The following is a 17,590-nucleotide window of genomic DNA, read 5'->3' as shown; positions in this document are numbered from 1 at the left end:
AACCAGAACTCCCATTTTAGAACACCGTTCTGCGTTTCGGCACCGTGCTTTCGGGCCAGCTCGCTAGTACCCTCTCCTCTACTAGTGCTCGTTTGACACATCATACCATTCAGCAAAACAGTTACTACTCGTACATTTTGTACGTATGTTTCATATGCTTTTGCGTCCAAGTATTTATATTGTAAATGAGTTGACAATCATCTTTACCCGTATGATATTGGCAGGCTCAGACAACATCTTACCAATGTGACAAGATGCCTTTTTATACAATCATGACCCTTTTGGGGTCTCATATTGAAATGGCTAGTTCTAGCTATAGCTAGGCTAGTAGTCCATAGGTCCGACAATCAACAATTTGCGTGTGCCCATCACAAGATATTCAGGTATGCATAACTTAAGAAGTAATAATTTCTAGGATTTAATGGAATACACTGTTATTTTTCTCGCAGACTAACTGCTGTAATCGAATGTGTTATATCTAACCTCACTTTGTGTAAACAAGGGATATACTCATCATGTAAACATTAAAACAGTGCAAAGTTTTATCTGATAATTCATTATTAATTTAGACACTTAATCGAGTCTTGCATTGTTTTCTCTTTCTCACATCCCTTTCAAATTACTGGTCTTATTGACAAATGTATCTTAAAACTATAAATAAAAAATACTTTGTAATAATATACTCCCAACTAGTTTAAGATAGAATTGTTTTTGCAAACTCACTCACGAAAACAGTCTTATCGAACACTGTATGGATTCAATTCTCCTCCATTTTTAATGAAGTCAATTATTTGCTGAACTTTTTACTGAAAACCTGTAGGGGAACATAACATACAGCTAGTATTTTATCTAGTTTTATGGATTGTGATATAAATTTGGTGCAGGACACTGTGTTGGATGACATGTCCTATCCATGACCAGACGGAGGCATTCAGTTTCGCCGAAGGTGAGAGCGTGAAGCATATTTGTAAGGCATCCTTATGCTTTCTTGCTTCTCCTTGCCTGATGGCTTGTGAATGTATTGCCCTTGAAAGGTTGAATTTACAATCCCATACATCTTACATAAAATCCCCCTACATTTCTTGTCTTTTGAGCACTCTATTTGGCTACACTTGCACCATGTATGCTTTGTGCTTATTTTTTAAATCTAATTTCACTTACAATTTGACAAATTTTAAATACTTTCTATGGACTTTTAACCCATTAGGAATATTTAATAGTCTGATCTTGAAACATATTTCTAGAATTTCTTATAAAAGGGAAGAGGGAAAATTTAACTGAATGTGGACACTTATTTGAGGGTTCTAGGCACTGAAAGTTCACTCTTCCCACCACCTATACCACACCCACCCCTCGCCCTATAGTGTAGTGCCTCATCCCACACAATATAAATGTAGGGTGAGAAAGACTTGTTGCCAATGCCACCCAAACATTTAAAAATTTTATTTTTCAATAATTTTCAATAATTTAAATTTGGAAAATTATAACAAGTCATGAATGACCCAATTGCAATATATTTTACTTTATTTTCCTGCTGTCCTTATTCAGGTGTTTAAATGTAGCTAAGTTTGTTGAACTGTGCAATGGATTTGTACCTGGAGATCAGATGTTGGGCTTTATTTTTTATCCAGTTTTGATGGACTATTTCCAAGCAAACTCCCTGCCTCCCTTAAAAAGTTCATTATTTGTGAATGAGAGATTTATCAGGTAGTCAATGAACACAGCTTCCGAATATTCAAAACCTGTGTTGTAGACGGGGAGTGTGGGTAGGGTAGGTGGTCAGATATTTTGACTTTCAAAATCTATGTATATTATTATCAATAATATTTTTTTAAGTGACCTAGCTTGCTTGGTTTTGGCTCACCCCTCTTTGTTTTGCTTAACACACCTACACATCCTACCCTTTTGCACAAATTGATCTACAACATTTAAAATTTAATTAGAAAATGCTTCCATTGCTTTTTAGACTCATTAATTTATTTTGAACTATACATTTTGTCTCGTTGTTTCTCGTAAATAATTAGAATATATCATGTTGTTTTTTTTTCAAGAGTATGATTATTACCCAAAAACTGATTTTATATGTGCCTGTGTGAAAACTGTCACTTTCTTCTTTTTTTATTTGCCATGCATGTTTTTTTCTTGTGTGTCAGAATGTTTCTTTTCTCTTCATTGTTGTGCATTGCTTAACTAATTCTGTGGCTTCAGGCGAATCGCGGCCGCAACATGACACACGTTTCACCGTGTGTGTTGCAGTTTGCCGGCAAGATGGTCGGCACGGAAAACATGGATGTGCAGCTATCCGCAGAAGATCACCGAGCCTATGGGGCAGCATCGTCCCAGGTTATTGCGGGAGCGTCGCAAGTATTGACAGCTCCTTCACCTGGACTTCAAACTTCACAACAGACAATCCAAACACTACACGCTGAGACCCCTGTGATAACACAGGCTATTCAAGTTTCTGAATCACTGGCGAATGCTATCCAAACTAGCATTTCTACAACGTGAGTTATCAAAGCTTTAGGTGGCACTGTTGTGAAGAAAATGGTAGAAATTTCATTGGACCTTTTCTTCCAGACGTAAAATCAATCTTAAGCATGAGGCAGGGATAGCATGGCTGGAACAAGAGATTGGAAAAGACTTTGAAGTACCGAAGGTCAAAGCAGATGGAGGTAAGTCATTAGATTTTGGCTTAGAATATTTCAAAATTTCCATGCTAGAGTTCATTTAACTTTTTATATTGTTACAGCCACCCTGCTTCTGTGCCCATGGTGCTCTGTCCCATATGCAGCGCCCATGTATCTGGAGCGACACAAAAAACAATGTCGTAAAAGACTTGAAACTGTTACCCTTGAAGAAGCTCAGTCTCAAGTAGATGCTCTTGCCCAGGCAGAGGCACAGGTGCAGGTTCAGGTTCAAGCCCAGGCTGCAACTCACATTCAGCCTCAGGTTCAAACTCCTGTTGCAGTTCATGCTCAAGATATTTCCCAAGTTCACAGTCCTCAAATTGTTCAACTTCAAGCTGCTCAGGTGCCTCCGAATCCCATTCATGCTGCTCAAGTTCAATCTGCACACTTACAAGCTGTTCAAGTACAATTGCAGGGAGGACAAGTTCAAGTTGCCCAGTTAAACGGTCAGTCTGTAATGCTAAGTATGGACAGAGTTGCACATGTATGTGGAGTGACTCGGGGCACTTGTAATCGTTGCTCCCCCTCAAAAGTATTACGCAATTCAATTACTCCCAGCATAACAGTAGAAGAAGTTCCAATTGATATAGCTTGTTCCCAACTCTTCACGCAAGAACGTGATATAACTGATAGTGTGGTGTACCTCGACAGACCTTTTTGTTTTACAGTTAACAATAAGGGTTTTCTTACTGCTGATCCTAAACCAAACTCTAATCTTACTGGTAAACAATTTATATGCCCTGAGTGTGGGGAGCGTTTTTCAAAAAATAGCCTTTTGAAAGAGCATTCTAAAACTCATGCTGGGGAAAAGCCTTTTGGTTGTATTGAATGTGGGATGAGGTTCTCATGTAGCACTCTGTTGAAAGATCATTGTAGATTTCATGCAGGAGAAAAAGAATTTGGCTGTACAGACTGTGGATTGTGGTTTAGCACTAGTGAGCAACTTACCGAACACTTTCGTGCTCACCAACATGAAAAGGAGTTTGATGAATATTCAGAACGCAGAGATTTATATGTTAGAGCTGAAATCAAAGAAACATCTCCGTCACAGCAAATAACTCTAGTTAAGACCAAGAAAGAAAAACCATTTGTCTGCCTTGAGTGTGGAGAGAGATTTGCTCAAAATAGTGATCTTAAACGTCATGCAAGTGCTCATAATGGTGACAAACATTTTTCCTGTACTGATTGTGGACAGCGGTTTACTCGCAGTAGTCATCTGAAAGAACATGCTCGTGTTCATACTGGTGAAAAGCCATATGGTTGCACCAGCTGTGGAGAAAGATTCACCCGCAGCAAAAGCCTAAGGAGGCATAGTTTAGTTCATACTGGTGAGAAGCCTTTTCCTTGTACCTTCTGCAAAGAAAGATTTACTCAAAATAGTGATTTAAAACGTCATCTTTTAATTCACACTGGTGAGAAACCATTTGTCTGCTCAGAATGTGGTGAAAGGTATACGAGGAGCAGTGGACTCAAAGAACATTTTAGGGTACATACTGGTGAAAAACCGTTTGGCTGTAGTGACTGTGGTCAAAGATTTACTCACAACAGCGATCTCAAACGTCATGTTCGTATTCACTCTGGTGTGAAACCTTTTTCGTGTAATTGCGGAGAACGATTCACTCAGAATAGTGATCTGAAGCGTCATAAACGAATACACACTGGAGAAAAACCTTACGGTTGTACAGAATGTGGAGAGCGTTTCACAAGAAGCAGTGGTCTGAAAGAGCATTACAGAACCCATACAGGAGAAAAGCCTTTCGTCTGTGCTGAATGTGGACAACGTTTCATAAAAAACAGAGACTTGAAGAGACACAATCGTATCCATACAGGAGAGAAGCCTTTTTGTTGCACAGAATGTCCTCAAACATTTACTCAAAATAGTGACCTAAAACGGCATGCCAAAGTCCATCAACAGAGTAGAATTGTTACTTATAATGAGGCCATTCCTGAAGCAAGATATTTCTAGCAGATCTCTCAAAGATTTAGAAGAGAAATGCACTCTGTCTTTTGTATGTTGCCAATATGTCACTTGTTACTTTTCTTCAATGGTATTTTGTGAGCCTGTTATGTTTTTCATACATATGTTTTGAGAAGTTTTTTTACTTCCTTTTAGGCTTTATTTCTGGTTTCTTGTATTGTTAGGTGTTAACTTGTTGTATTTGAATGTTTTGGATGTTGTTTGTAATCATGTAGCAATATTTAATAATTTAATATTCTGTTATTGTCAATAAGATCTGTGATCTTCCTGTCAGATCTGTATGGAATAATTGTTTATTTATATCTCAATAGGAGTATATCATTTATAGAAATCTCAAGAGAGGAATCTATTCGCTAAATGTAACAACTCTTGACATCTTGGCCCACAGTTCTTTTCCATCATCCCCATTCTCAGATATTATTAAATTGTTGACTGAAAAGCACTTGAATATTTTGCTGTCACCTATTTGGCAAAAGAATTTTATATTGAAGGAAACAATTGAAAAGAATTTAAGACTGTGGGATTATTCAGGGTGGTGCATCATTGTCTTTTCTGAAGGCAAGCCGTCTATAATCTATGTATAATGCAAGATGTAGGTGTGTGTGTGATGCACTTTTATTAATGTTGATAGACTGAACCATCTCTTGTATCATTGTCCCATCTCATAAAACATAACAATATGATGATAGTTTTATAGCTATCTGTTGGTGTAAAGCATGAGGCTGAAGCCTTTGCTTGGGCTTGTTTTGACAATATGTTTCATACTTTGTTGGATAATTTCATGAAATACAGTACAATTGGAACTAATGTCAGCTACTGAAATTACTTTTCACATGTTTATGCATGAGTTATTGGTGTTGAGGATTCTCCTATGAAGAAAACATAATTCATATCTTCACCAAAAGGAATATTTTATTTGCAATAGGTGTTGGAGAGAAGAACATATAAATGCAATCTACATGACACCTTGCTGTGACATTTCATAAAATTCATTTTTACTTTAAACACTGAAACCAATATGAATACATCTCAACAAATTGAGAAAAAAGTAAAAAAAGATTTGCACTGTGGGTTTTAATGCAACATACATTCTTCTGTCTGAAATCATCAATCTAGTACAGAAATGAGGACTACAGATTTCTGATTTTTGTAGAAGACATCTGACATGGAAAAGGCCCACCCAGAAAGTATCACAGTTTAAACATGAGGCCTCAACATAATCTTTGGTAATATATGATTTGCTTAGCCCAGGACATGGCAATTTTAACAAAAAGAAAACATCATAAATGTTAAACAAATTATACTTTACAAAAAAAAAAATCAATCAATAAAATACGCTTAAAAGCAAATTTGACGATTTTTTAAAACACTACATCAAGCTAGTTCCAACATGGTTTGTCATTTAAACGTCTTAGTCATGTCAAGAAATGTCAAATTGACAAAATAAAATCTGAAGAAATGAGAATACTCTGGCTTCCTCTTTTTTTTGTAAGATGCAATGGAATGGAAGAGTTGCCATTTGAAATTCAATAAACTAGCTACATTTAGATTCTTACTACATACATGGAAATGTTGATGAGCTTCTCAGTAAAAATAGTACAGTAAAATTAACAGCCAAAAAATTACCTCATACAAGAGAAAGGGCCATTCATTCATATTGTCAACAAGAGTTTCGACGATTTATCCATAACAGATCAAACTAATAAAGATTAGTTTTTGATTTGTATCTTTGTAGGTTTCAACTTCATATTTCAAAGACCCCCCTCACAGAAAACGAACCCTTCAAAATAAGTAGGCACAGACAACGACAATTCAATTAAATCTTTTTGATGCCTGATACATATTTTTAAAGAAGGTATTCATATATAGATTGACAAAAAAGCATCAAAACAAGTATCAAAACAACATACTAAACTGCACCAGAAATAAAAGTGAAGATATCAGTAATACACATATCACATCGAATTGTATTCAAAGACTTTCATAAGGTTGATAAGCTTTTTTATACAAAACAAACCAAGTTCTAGCTAGCTCATTTCATACAAGAAGGTAGATCCGAGTAAAACTGATAGTATGCATGCTCTAAATACATTTTGCAATGAACAAAATCAAAGAAAGAAGAGTAGCTCATGAAATTGTATATTTCTCAGAAGAGCAAATACCACAATTAAACACAGGTATTAAATCACAGGCTAGGAAACTCTGCAAAATATATTGACTACAGACTGTATCAGTTTGAGTGGCAGATCTCACTGCAGTCAAACATGAGGAAAATAAAGGTAGGTAAAGCAGTTGTGAGACCTTACAAAATGAGTATTCCTATTTGAGTATAAAGACTAACATGAGGCTTAAATAAACACAAACCACATTTGTACAATACAAAGTTTGAGGAACAAAAATGCTTGACAAAAACAAAATTACATCAGCAAAAAACCTTAGGTTTAGAAGAAAAGGCCCTTTCTGTTTTAGGAACTGCATACTCTGCATTTGGCAAAACAGAACTAAAAGTTAGGATATTCGCTAGACAAGATTGGCGAATCCTAATTTCGCAACAATCAACCTTGGCAAATGTTCGATTAAAACAACTTTGAAAATTAGAAAAAAACTTTTGCCAGTGACCTTGGGTGAATCTGGATTTTTGCCGGAAAATGTTCATTTTCCCCACAGCCATGTTATTCACCGTGTCACGTACATAATAATATTGCTTTACTCATACCTCATTACAACATGATCAGACAAAAAGTAAAAGCACACAGCTCACAAAACACTGAACACATTTGAACTGGTCTAGCTGCCTAGAGTTAGTGATATTTCCTTTTGACTATCAGGAAACAAAGTGGTAACAATATATGGCACTAAAACAAAACCAAAACATCAACAAAAAAATAAACCACTGGAAAAATAAAAATTAAAACAACATTTCATAGCAGGGAACACCCAATTTAATGCATAAACAGGAGTCAGGTTGAAAAATGTAACAGCAGAACAAAACTTAAGTTCTTAAAGGTGAAACCAAGAGCCCAACCTAATCGTAAAATCAAGAAAGTTACAAAACATTTGTTTAGTTGTCAAATATTAATTATGAACGACTACTTTTCTGTCATTTTAATTGTCTTTTACAAAGTCCAGTGAAACTATAAACATTTCAAATAACCACTACTCACAAGAAATGCTTCCCATGACTTTAAGTGGTGATGTTACAAAATCTTAAGCCTACTGTTCCATCATGAAAATAATAGATAAAAGTTCAAAATGTCTATAGTCCATCAATAACTGTAATTAGGTAATGCCTTTTCCTCCTCTTTGCATTAACATCATAACTTAAGTGATAAAAATGCTTGGAAGCTGACAGAAAGATTGAGCCAACATCAATGTTTGCTAGGTCTGAGTATCAAAATACAATATTTAAAAATGTTAGAGGTTTGAAACGAGATCTGGAGTTACAGCATATACAGTAGTTACGTTTGCAATCTCAACCTGAAACCTCAAGAAAAAGGATTGCATTCCTTGACACACAAACTCAGAAAACAAAAGAGATGCACAGGAAAGTTCTCCTCAAAATGAATACAACTAATACCAAATTTTACGATAAACTTTCCAACAAAATACACACAGTAATGAGATTCGTGTAAAAAGGAATTTACCTTCCAACTCCCTTTGTGATTGAATTCTCTAGCACTATGTCAAATTCATCTAAGGAGGCCAGTAACTGATGCAGGGTAGTCAAAAGGTTTTGGTCACGGAGGAAGGAATTTTCCTCGTACATTTCCAGGGTTACTTTTGCTGCAGAGAGCTCTGGTATCATTCGAGACAGTATGTGGTCTCTGTAAAGTATATAAAACAATACAAGGTTAGAATTTAGATTAAGGAAAAAAGCAGCTGTTAAGTCAACACCTAGCACTTTTTTAGCAACAGAGAACTCTGAACTCCCTGGAGGCGATGGACTTGCCTTGCCATTGACCTATGGCCCTTGAGTTCCTGTGCATTTAAACAATCCACTCACTTGCCTACTAGCAGCAAATGTGAGCTAAGTGCCTTGCGTGGACCGCACTTTAGAATAATATCAGTTAAAATACACTGATGTCTTACCTGGCAGCAAGACAGATGAAGAGTTGAAATTTGCCATCCTTGCCTAATGTATGACTACATTGATCCACGTTATTAATGAGTTCACTATAAGCCAGTCGTGTCTCTCCTGCTAAAGTTTCTCTTTGCGCGCTATTTTGGTCAACAAGAGGTCGACGCTCCTGTACAGCACCGCGGCCTCTGTCCCACCGCTCAGCTCTTTCAGCACGTTCCATGCGCTCTAATCGTTCCCTCTGCTGCTGTACTCTTCCCTTTGGTACAGGTATTGGCTGCTCTTCAGAGAATTGTTCTCTAACACGAACTATAGAAAATAAACGAAAGTTCATAAGTATTAATTATCGGCATTGATTTCCCACACAACACAACAAATTAGACTGATTTTTACTCACCAAAATAATCCCAAAGATATAAGTTTTTACCAAACAATCGAGCAGATTTGAAACCCACAAGAAAGGCTTGTTCAAGACAAGATACAAGACCCATTTCACCACAGAGTAGTATTGTTAATGAACTGTTGTCTCTTGCCTGTGGCTGGCTTCGGCGACGGTAGTGAAGTTTCACAATGTTGTTTACACAGTCACCTATTTAACAGTCATAGATTAAAATTACAGACCATATTTTAAACAAAAAGGTTGCATTGTTATGTGGTTTTTCTGACCTAGCATGTGTTGAATTTCTGGAACTGAAGGCTTGATATCTTTCCTGTTGTCACGAGGGAGAGATGGGCTGCGACATCGAGGTGGTGTGCTACATGTCTCAGCCAGTTCACTTCTTGTATCAGAATTGGGAATGAGTTCTCCAATTAAAAGTCTCTCTGTTGATCCATCATCAATCCCACGTCCAAGCCATCGCCCGCATGGAAACCTGATATGAAGGTCAAAAAATAAGCATAATATACATTGAAGGTTGGACGGAGTGCAGTTTTAACATTAAATTGATGGATCATCATAATACATACTTATAGGTATGACCTGTCATTTCATTTCGAACAAGTACATACTCCACCATCCACTTTGGAGAGAGCCCTGAATTGTCATGGCCTATTCGAAGCGTGGTAAGAACGCCCAGATTTTTGTGCTAAACAAAAAGTGTAGATGTCAGTTAGTCTGTCAACATTTACAGCACCAAATTCTTGGAAAAAAGTCTGAGCACTTGGATTATTTAATGTGCTATAAAATCAGGCTTACCTGAAATACAAATTCTGGATGACCACGAGGGACTGGAACCTGGTTTGACTCTCCAATTGAACCCGCAACTTGCACCCAAGAATTGGCCGAAGTTGTAGCAGCACTATATTTTCTAGATGGAAATATTACTACTCTGTATGGCATTTCTGAAAATTATAGATTATTAAAAACATTTCTTGAGAATAAGAAACAAGGTAAACCAAGTACAAGAAACAATAAATGGTAGTTAGATGGAGATGAGCGCAGAGTTGGAAAAATGTTAATCCCAGACCCAGAAACTTACTGGTGGTAGTGTATGTATTGGTAAAGCATAAATAGTCCACAGCATTGAGAGACAGAAGGTGATACAGAAATTGCTCCCTTTCCTCTTCACAGCGAAGGAATGCATAGCGTTTATAGTGGGTTCTGAAAACGAAGTGGCGAGTTAGTAGAAAAATGGAAAGAATTTAGAGGATAAGAAGAAGATAAGGTACTATCTGTCTATTTTCACTTTTTACTTACTTGAGCAAAGATGTATCAGAGAGAAGAGTTCTTAGATGTTTTGAAAGAAGTTTTTTCTCAAGAGACAATCGTACCCACGCTCTTGCATACCCAATGTGAGTTTTAATATCAGTCATTGATTGGACATTCCTAATTAACATAATTATCAGAATTGAAGAGATGAGTAATATACTTGTTCTAATGTTTGAACATTAAATTTTAACTTTGAAGGTTACATACCTCATGTCAAAGGTTACTGAAACGGGCAGTGGTTTTAATAATGACGTTGGTTGAGTCTCCAAACCAAGGCTTTTACGCTCTGCTGGAGATTGCTTACGATCTAGCGATCGACATCGTTCAGATCGTCCACGGCCGTTAGGTGACGAGTCTGGCTCTAGTGCCATAGAATGTAGATCTGAAAGTCGGATTTGTTATGTGATGAACATCAAAGTCATGCTGTAAATTCAGCTTCAGCATGCATGAAAAGAAAATTAGACTAAAATATAGCAATATGATGTGTATCACACACTTGCTTAGTCACTCATGCAAAGCTTACCTCGACCTTTACTTAAAAAAGAGGCTACGTCAAATATGCTTGGAGAATTACCAGAGAAAAATAACTTTCTGGATAGACCTCGTATAGGGGAAGCAGTGCTTGCTGATTTTGATGAAATATCCACTATTACCAACACCAAAGCAGAATAAAAAGGAAAAAGGCACAAACAACATTAACAGAAATTAAAGTAAATAAGGTGGAAAGGAAAAAAAGACACTACATAAGCAAAAATAGGCAAGATCTATTTACACATGCAGAGAGAAGTAAACATTAACAACTAAAGTTGTCCATGCTGTCTGGCAGAGCCAGTTAGCAAGAACTTTCACTCCATACAGTTTTTAAAACAGTACTAATAAAACTGAACAAATCAAACAATAATAGAGGGAGAGATTAAGAGCCAATTCAAAAACTTAAACAATACAGACAATCCAGACATTATATCCAGGATGTGAGTTGGCTTTATCCCAAAGTATTTTTTTCCAGGCACCATAATTTAGACTTACGAAAAAAAAACATGTCAGACCAAAGTGGACCAAAAGTTAAACTCATACATTTTAAAAATTCTGTATGAATTGGCTCTAAACAAACAAAAAAGGGGAAGGAGGAAAATTATGTAAATGAAACTACAAACAGTTCACCCAAAACTAGGGTAAGTAGATTATTTGAATTATTTATACACGTACAATCGAGTCGCTTGCGAAGTGCACACCAAGCCAGAGCTGCGTCCATAACACCAAAGAGAGGTTATTATCAAGATAGCCATTGGGAATGTATAGATGCAATATCAATCAGAAAACATAGGGCTAAGTAAATGAAGATTATTTTATCTTAAGCTTTGAGTTTCAACAAAAGCATGAAAGCCAGAACTGGACATATCACAATCAGATGAGTAAGGCAAGTTATGATGAATGCAAATGACCTTACCAAAGTACAGATTTCTTTTTTGTTTGAAAGTCAAATATACCATTTTACCATAGATGTAATAAACAGGACTTAGTCAACACAATAGGACTAAATAACTAACCTGGAGTCAAAAACGATGGATCTGTTGGCTTCACTATGTCCACTTTTTCTTGATAACTTAAAAGATGTGACCACACAGCTGATTTTCCTTGTTTGTTGTGAAGCCCATGAGACCAAACTCGTTCCAACAAATCGCATAGTCCAGCAATCAAAGTATTTTCTTCAACTCCAACAATTGAACCTTCCCCTCCATGACCCAGTTCAACAGCTTCAGTTCCCATTTTCTCTAATAACATTCGCTTTGTACGGCTGCGTATTTCCTGTTGGTCAAGGAGCAAATAAGTAAAGTAGATGATACATGCTACAAAAGAATTGATGAGAAAAGAAAACTCACGCTTAACATAGTCTCAACAAAAGTCCAATTGGTCTGGGCTATAACAGCAGGACTTGGATCACTTGTAAATATTTTTGATTGGCGGTTGGCTACTTTAGATAAGTTTCCATCAATATCACCAGAGCTTGTAACTGAAGAAACAGGGGGCTTTGTTTGATTGTCACTTTGCAGAGGGGAATCTCCAGCAGGTGATGATGTTGGTGATGTTTGTGCACTGACTGATGCAGAGTTGCAGACTGATTCACAGTTCAGACTGTTTTGACTAGAACTATGTTTCATATCAAATGGGCCAATAGTTTGAGTTCTGTTTGGAGAGTCATTAAGATTTTCTGTGACATTTGAAGTAGACTGACTACTATTACTCCCACTGGTTGAATTGTGTCTTTCCCGTTCTTTGCGATGTGGTCTCAGTTGCACACTACTACGCTTTTTAGACCTTAAAAATATCCAAATAATGATTATACATTGTGAAATTTAGATTGAAGAAATGAAATGCGAATTAATTAATTAATTAATTAATCTCACCGGTAGGTAACTTGAGGATTCAGGACACTGGAATCTAATAATGCAAAGCTGCGCACCCGATTGTGAGCACGAGATGGTCTTGATTGTTGTGCTCCACCAGTTTGGGGAAGAATTTCTTGAGGTTTTGCAGCAATAATATCCACTGAAGATAATCTTTTCTCCAGTAGCAGAGTAGAATCACAAACTATTGGTGCTGTTTCATATCCCACCGCCCTGGATAAACTTCCACCAACTCCTAAGCGGTTCCTGAAATATCAAATTTTTAATAATAATATCTCTATAATTAGAAATACTAATATTTTAAATGTCTATGTTTATTTATGTACCTTATCACATGGATACGTCTTTCAAAAACACGCAAGTTGCCTTCCATTTTACCCCACATACTAAGAATTTTGTTATCCACTAATGTTGCAAACATTTGACTTTCAATAAAACGTGACAAGAATGGAAGGTGCTGTTCGGGTTGATCAGAAAGGAATGAGGCTTTATCAAAATTTTGCATTGATTCACGGTTACTCATCCATTCTTCTTCCTTGACCTAAGAGATAGAATTTAAAATATCTTTCTAAACTTCAAAAAAGCCAAAGTGTAGCCAATTTTTTTTCTTTTTTTTCTTACCTGACTCGGAAAAATGACAAACTTTTCATATGCCACAAAGATATGGACAAATCTATTTAAGAAAACTTCCCTGATGGTGTTATTGAAGCGCAAATCATCTGCATAAATTTCCTGTTCAGTTTTAGGTTCTGTGCGAATCTTTGCTATATTCTCATTGTGACTGTCATCAGAAACCTCATCACAGTTTAAATTGCTATCAATTCCATCCAAGTGCACACCTAAAACATATCAAATGAAACCATCAATTAAAAGTGATAAAAATCCATTAAAAATATTGCACATATATGCACACACACAAATATGCTAAAAACTACTAAATCAATTTAAAAAACAAAAACTAATTTTCTCAAAGTGTTTTTTTTGTGGAAAACTTTACCAGTTCTCTTGGCAATAGCAACAAGTCTTGCCAAAGCATCTGAGCCATCATCAGGGCTTTGAGGTCGAGAGGGGAGGAAATCACCATCTTTTTCCGGCTGAGCCCAAGAATGTTTACGTCGAAGCCGATGCGGTCCGGAAGGTAATGTGCAGCTAGTGGACATAATGTCAGATTGGACTGCAGGAGCTCTTGCAGTAACACCACGGCCACCTTGCCCTACACATGAAGGCTTTTCGTTGCATTCATTAAGATTTCTGTAATTCAATAAATATAAGATAATTTAAATAAAGTTAAATATAAATTAAGCAATTGAAGAATAATGTCTTAAAACAAAATTTAGAACAGACCTGTCAACAGGCCCATTTGCTGGAGCATTTACATCATATCTCCTGAGTACTTCATTTATTTCAGCAATGAACTCATTTCTTTGTGGGAAGCTGGGTAGCTCCTCAGGTAACTGAAGTGTACATCTATCAATATCTAAATAACACAGATTTGCCTAAAAAGTAAAAAATAAAATAAAAAGTAATTAATTAAATGAAGGCAATGAGCACTTGTGAACTGATATTAAAACTGAAGTTTGATTCACCTCGCTTGCCATTTTTAATCTTGGTTCACAGCTATGGAGACCCATCACAAAGGGAACAGGTGCATCTAAGAAATGCTGGAGGGATGCAGGTAATATAGGAACATAAACATGCTGCCATGTGAATGGAAATAGTAGACACACAAGAGCCTCTGCCACTTGTGTTAACCGCTGATAATCTATAAAGAAAAATTTGAGACTTACAATCCCAACCTTACTGCTATAACTCATACAAAAATTATGAAAAATAATTTACCTGATGAACTGAGCATGACTTGATTTTCTAGTAACACACAAGTAAAGAGCTGAACTATAGTGTTTGCCCCAAGTAAAGAAAATACCTGACGAAGAGGAAAATCAAAAAGTGGTAATTCTTCAATAGAAGATGGGCGTTGAATGATTAAAGCTGGGTCTGAACCAAGAGATGGAAGAGTCGGGGGGAAACATGAAATCCTGGAGGATCTTCCTGGTAAGGGTACCATTATTTCATAGAGGAGATTATAAACATAGCTTTCAGTACTGAGGCCTCCAGAGATGGCACCACCCATCATAACGTATCTGTAAGGTTTAAAAAAAAATAAGAGTAATAAAATTGTAAGAATATTTAATGTTTGAAATGTGCTCCAACAACTAACCTGTGAAGAGTTGAGAGAAAAAGTTGAGAAGCTTTAACATATGGTAATTGGCCAAGGAGTGCTATGCTTTTGGTAACAAATAAGGTATCTTTGGTTGCATCATAATAGCTTTGAGCATCTTTCGGGTGATGTCCTGACAGTTTGAAATGCCTTGGTAATGATCTAGAACTAGCATTTTGTTCAGCAACTCCTTTTGTGCGGCCAACACCTTCAGACAATTCTGTAAGATGCATAGCCTGTGGAATTTTTTAATCAGTAATCAGTTTAATTAGTTTTGTTTTTTCTAAAAATACAAGAAGCCAAGGTTTTTGAGAGGAATACCTGCAGAGTTTGCATAGCAGTGCATATCTTTTTGTTACGAACTTCTTCAAAGAATACATAGCTAGCACCATAGGTACGTGACCCATCCTCGCGTGTTATAACAAAGCTATGAAATTTGGGTGCAACTGAGTGTTTCTGGGTGCGAAACAGCAGCCCTTGGGGAAGGCAGAGCTAAAAATTTCAAGAAAGATGGTTACTGATTGCTGCACAATCAAACAAACACAACTTCTTAAAAAGGTCCAAGTAAACATGACCATCAAGGAGGCATATGGTTGTTGGTTGATTACAATTAGCAAAGACAACATACTGTAAAAGCAGGTCTAGAAGTATATGAAAATAGTATGTTGACTGAATAGCCCTTTAGCTAAGACAAGCAGAGTTGTATTCAGTCAACTTACTATTCTCATATACTTCACTGTCCGCGCGTGTAGTGCGTGTAGTGTGTACGTGCGCGCGCAGTGGCTCAACCACGATGCAGCACCTGCGCGGGGTGGAGGAGGGAAGGACCTAGAGCGTGAAGCGTGACCAGCTCGACGCCACGCAAGCCGAACCCAGCTCAGCAACGACCAAGGAGCCATGTAACGCCCACCGACCGGGATTCCTGATATTCCCTCGCATATCTGCACGCAAGGCCAAAACACCTTCCGAAGACTAGGTTTAGTCTAGTCTAGTCTGCCTGCTCTGCCTTGTCGCCTGCAGGCGGGCAGGCGCCCTGGCGTGCTCTGGCTGACCCTGCCCTCCACCCTGGTCCCGTCCGTAAGAGTACCAGCCACGCAATCGGCCAAACAAGACGCTTCCAATCCTTATCTCTGACACACTATGCAGACCAGGCAGCTGCAGCCTGGGCACTCAGCATGGGAGATGGGAGGGGTGACCCTGAAGGGACAGCAATGGAGCACTCTGCTTCTTCATTCATAGGACTCCAAACAGAAGTGCAGACACCTTTCATCATGCCCCTTTTACTGTAAGATTTTCTCAGGGCTGCCACATCAAATGGATGCTAAAGACATTTAGAAGTGCTTGGAAGTTTTATAGTTCAGAAGATGCTCACCATACACACTCCATTGGCGTCAAAGGGGTGCCACGACACATTTTCTGGATAATGACCTAGTACTTTGCATTTGTAAGGTCGCTCAAGTGGTGTAGCTTGAAGGGTGTCACCTGTCAAACAATACAATGAGCATTAGGCATAAGAAATATTCAAGCTGTTTAAAGCAAAGATAGCAGAGAACTTACTTGAAAACAAATCAGGTTCAAGTCCTGATGTGAAATCTAGACCACATATGACAAAGTAATCAGCAAATCTTAATGGGCTTCCCGAGTTCATCTTCCATCTGGGAAAAAAACAAACACACACAATCAAAATTTACATTATACACAAATTAACATGTAAACTATATAAATAAAAACAAAACAACATTTAACACAAATTTTGAGCAAGACATTGATTATTTTTCCTAGACTGGGCTGGTATTATCATAATTTTGTTACTACCCTGTTATTTCTTAGGTTTTCTAAATAACTTACTTACGCAGACTAACATATAGATAGATTGGTGCAAGGTGCAATTCATTTAAGTACAGTACAACAACATACTGCCATTAAAGAAAGAATCAAGGAAACAAAAAATACACACAAAAAAAGTAATTAAATCGTATAAACAATCAGCTTGGTACTTGTAAGTACATTTATTTAGATTGTCAATGTAACCTTAAAACAAAAATGACAAAGAGTAAGTGTAGATTGAACTAAGGTCAATGTGATATAACATGAAAAAATGTTAAGATTCCAAATAATGCAGAAGAAGAAAGATGAACAATGTTTCACTTGAAATGCAACAAAACAAAATAAAAAGAGACAAATAGAGAAGAAATTTCTCTTCTTGCAGAAAGCGATATGCCAGACGACATACATGTATTGACGAAGATACTAACCACTATACTCATTACGACCTCATGGTACGACCAAGGAATGGCTCTGAAGGGCTTCTTATTCCTCTAAATTAGTTAAATAATTCATCAAACAACCTAATTTTCATTTTTCGCGATGTTAAATAGCTAACTCAGCAGACTGACATGAAAACAATGAAGTCGGAGCCTTGTAGTTCTAAAAACTAAACGATGTTGCCGTCTGAAACAGTTTTTGTAATTCGTTGAAGGCAGTTGAGCGCGACTTTTCGTTTTTCGTTATTTGCG

At 37.1% G+C, this 17,590-nt stretch overlaps 2 protein-coding genes across 16 annotated transcripts in view; one reads left to right on the top strand and one right to left on the bottom strand.

Annotated features, from left to right (window-relative positions):
• The window catches only part of LOC113205445 (oocyte zinc finger protein XlCOF6), a 6,821-nt gene extending 1,349 nt beyond the window's left edge, over positions 1-5,472 (top strand). For 2 of the 10 annotated variants that reach the window (XM_052267131.1, XM_052267124.1), the window contains 3 exons: positions 2,209-2,504; positions 2,578-2,672; positions 2,750-5,472. In XM_052267131.1, the coding sequence (XP_052123091.1) occupies positions 2,227-2,504; positions 2,578-2,672; positions 2,750-4,653 (2,277 nt within the window). In that variant the 5' untranslated portion in view covers positions 2,209-2,226 and the 3' untranslated portion in view covers positions 4,654-5,472. Of the gene's footprint in view, positions 1-79; positions 384-884; positions 947-2,208; positions 2,505-2,577; positions 2,673-2,749 lie in introns of those variants that run through there. The other 8 variants (XM_052267127.1, XM_052267126.1, XM_052267130.1 and 5 more) reach the window with 8 other exon arrangements.
• Positions 5,473-5,559: 87 nt separating this feature from the next.
• LOC113205443 (DENN domain-containing protein 5B) lies at positions 5,560-17,507 on the bottom strand. 6 transcript variants are annotated; one of them, XM_026421078.2, is made up of 24 exons: positions 17,330-17,507; positions 16,632-16,729; positions 16,447-16,556; positions 15,396-15,566; positions 15,075-15,310; positions 14,696-14,997; positions 14,443-14,618; positions 14,201-14,352; positions 13,854-14,107; positions 13,478-13,695; positions 13,183-13,397; positions 12,857-13,102; positions 12,332-12,767; positions 11,999-12,257; positions 11,658-11,693; positions 10,659-10,833; positions 10,440-10,568; positions 10,222-10,343; positions 9,939-10,084; positions 9,710-9,828; positions 9,410-9,615; positions 9,141-9,332; positions 8,755-9,052; positions 5,560-8,489 (listed from the first exon to the last, which is right to left on the bottom strand). In XM_026421078.2, the coding sequence occupies exons 2-24, from the start codon at positions 16,720-16,722 to the stop codon at positions 8,306-8,308; spliced, it is 4,473 nt and encodes a 1,490-aa protein (XP_026276863.1). In that variant the 5' UTR covers positions 16,723-16,729; positions 17,330-17,507; the 3' UTR covers positions 5,560-8,305. The 6 variants fall into 6 exon arrangements, with proteins under 6 accessions (XP_026276863.1, XP_026276861.1, XP_026276862.1 ...); XM_026421076.2 differs by lacking the exon at positions 11,658-11,693 and adding an exon at positions 10,975-11,097; XM_026421077.2 differs by lacking the exons at positions 11,658-11,693; positions 17,330-17,507 and adding exons at positions 10,975-11,097; positions 16,927-17,201.
• Between the last annotated feature and the right edge of the window lie 83 nt (positions 17,508-17,590).

The sequence above is a fragment of the Frankliniella occidentalis genome, unplaced genomic scaffold (genome assembly GCF_000697945.3).
Source record: "Frankliniella occidentalis isolate FOCC.00 unplaced genomic scaffold, Focc_3.1 Scaffold47, whole genome shotgun sequence".
Lineage (NCBI taxonomy): Eukaryota > Metazoa > Arthropoda > Insecta > Thysanoptera > Thripidae > Frankliniella > Frankliniella occidentalis.
Note: the sequence above shows the minus strand (reverse complement) of the source record. Positions and strands in the feature narration are given on the sequence as shown.

What these genes read in the sequence shown, in the direction of transcription:
- LOC113205443 (XM_026421076.2), bottom strand. Translation starts at nt 16,722, where the DNA reads ATGAACTCGGGAAGCCCATTAAGATTTGCTGATTACTTTGTCATATGT. An exon ending in TGCTATTGCCAAGAGAACTG is followed by an intron (nt 13,696 to 13,853) that starts GTAAAGTTTTCC and finishes GATATGTTTTAG; the next exon opens with GTGTGCACTTGGATGGAATT. An exon ending in AGACGTATCCATGTGATAAG is followed by an intron (nt 13,103 to 13,182) that starts GTACATAAATAA and finishes TTGATATTTCAG; the next exon opens with GAACCGCTTAGGAGTTGGTG.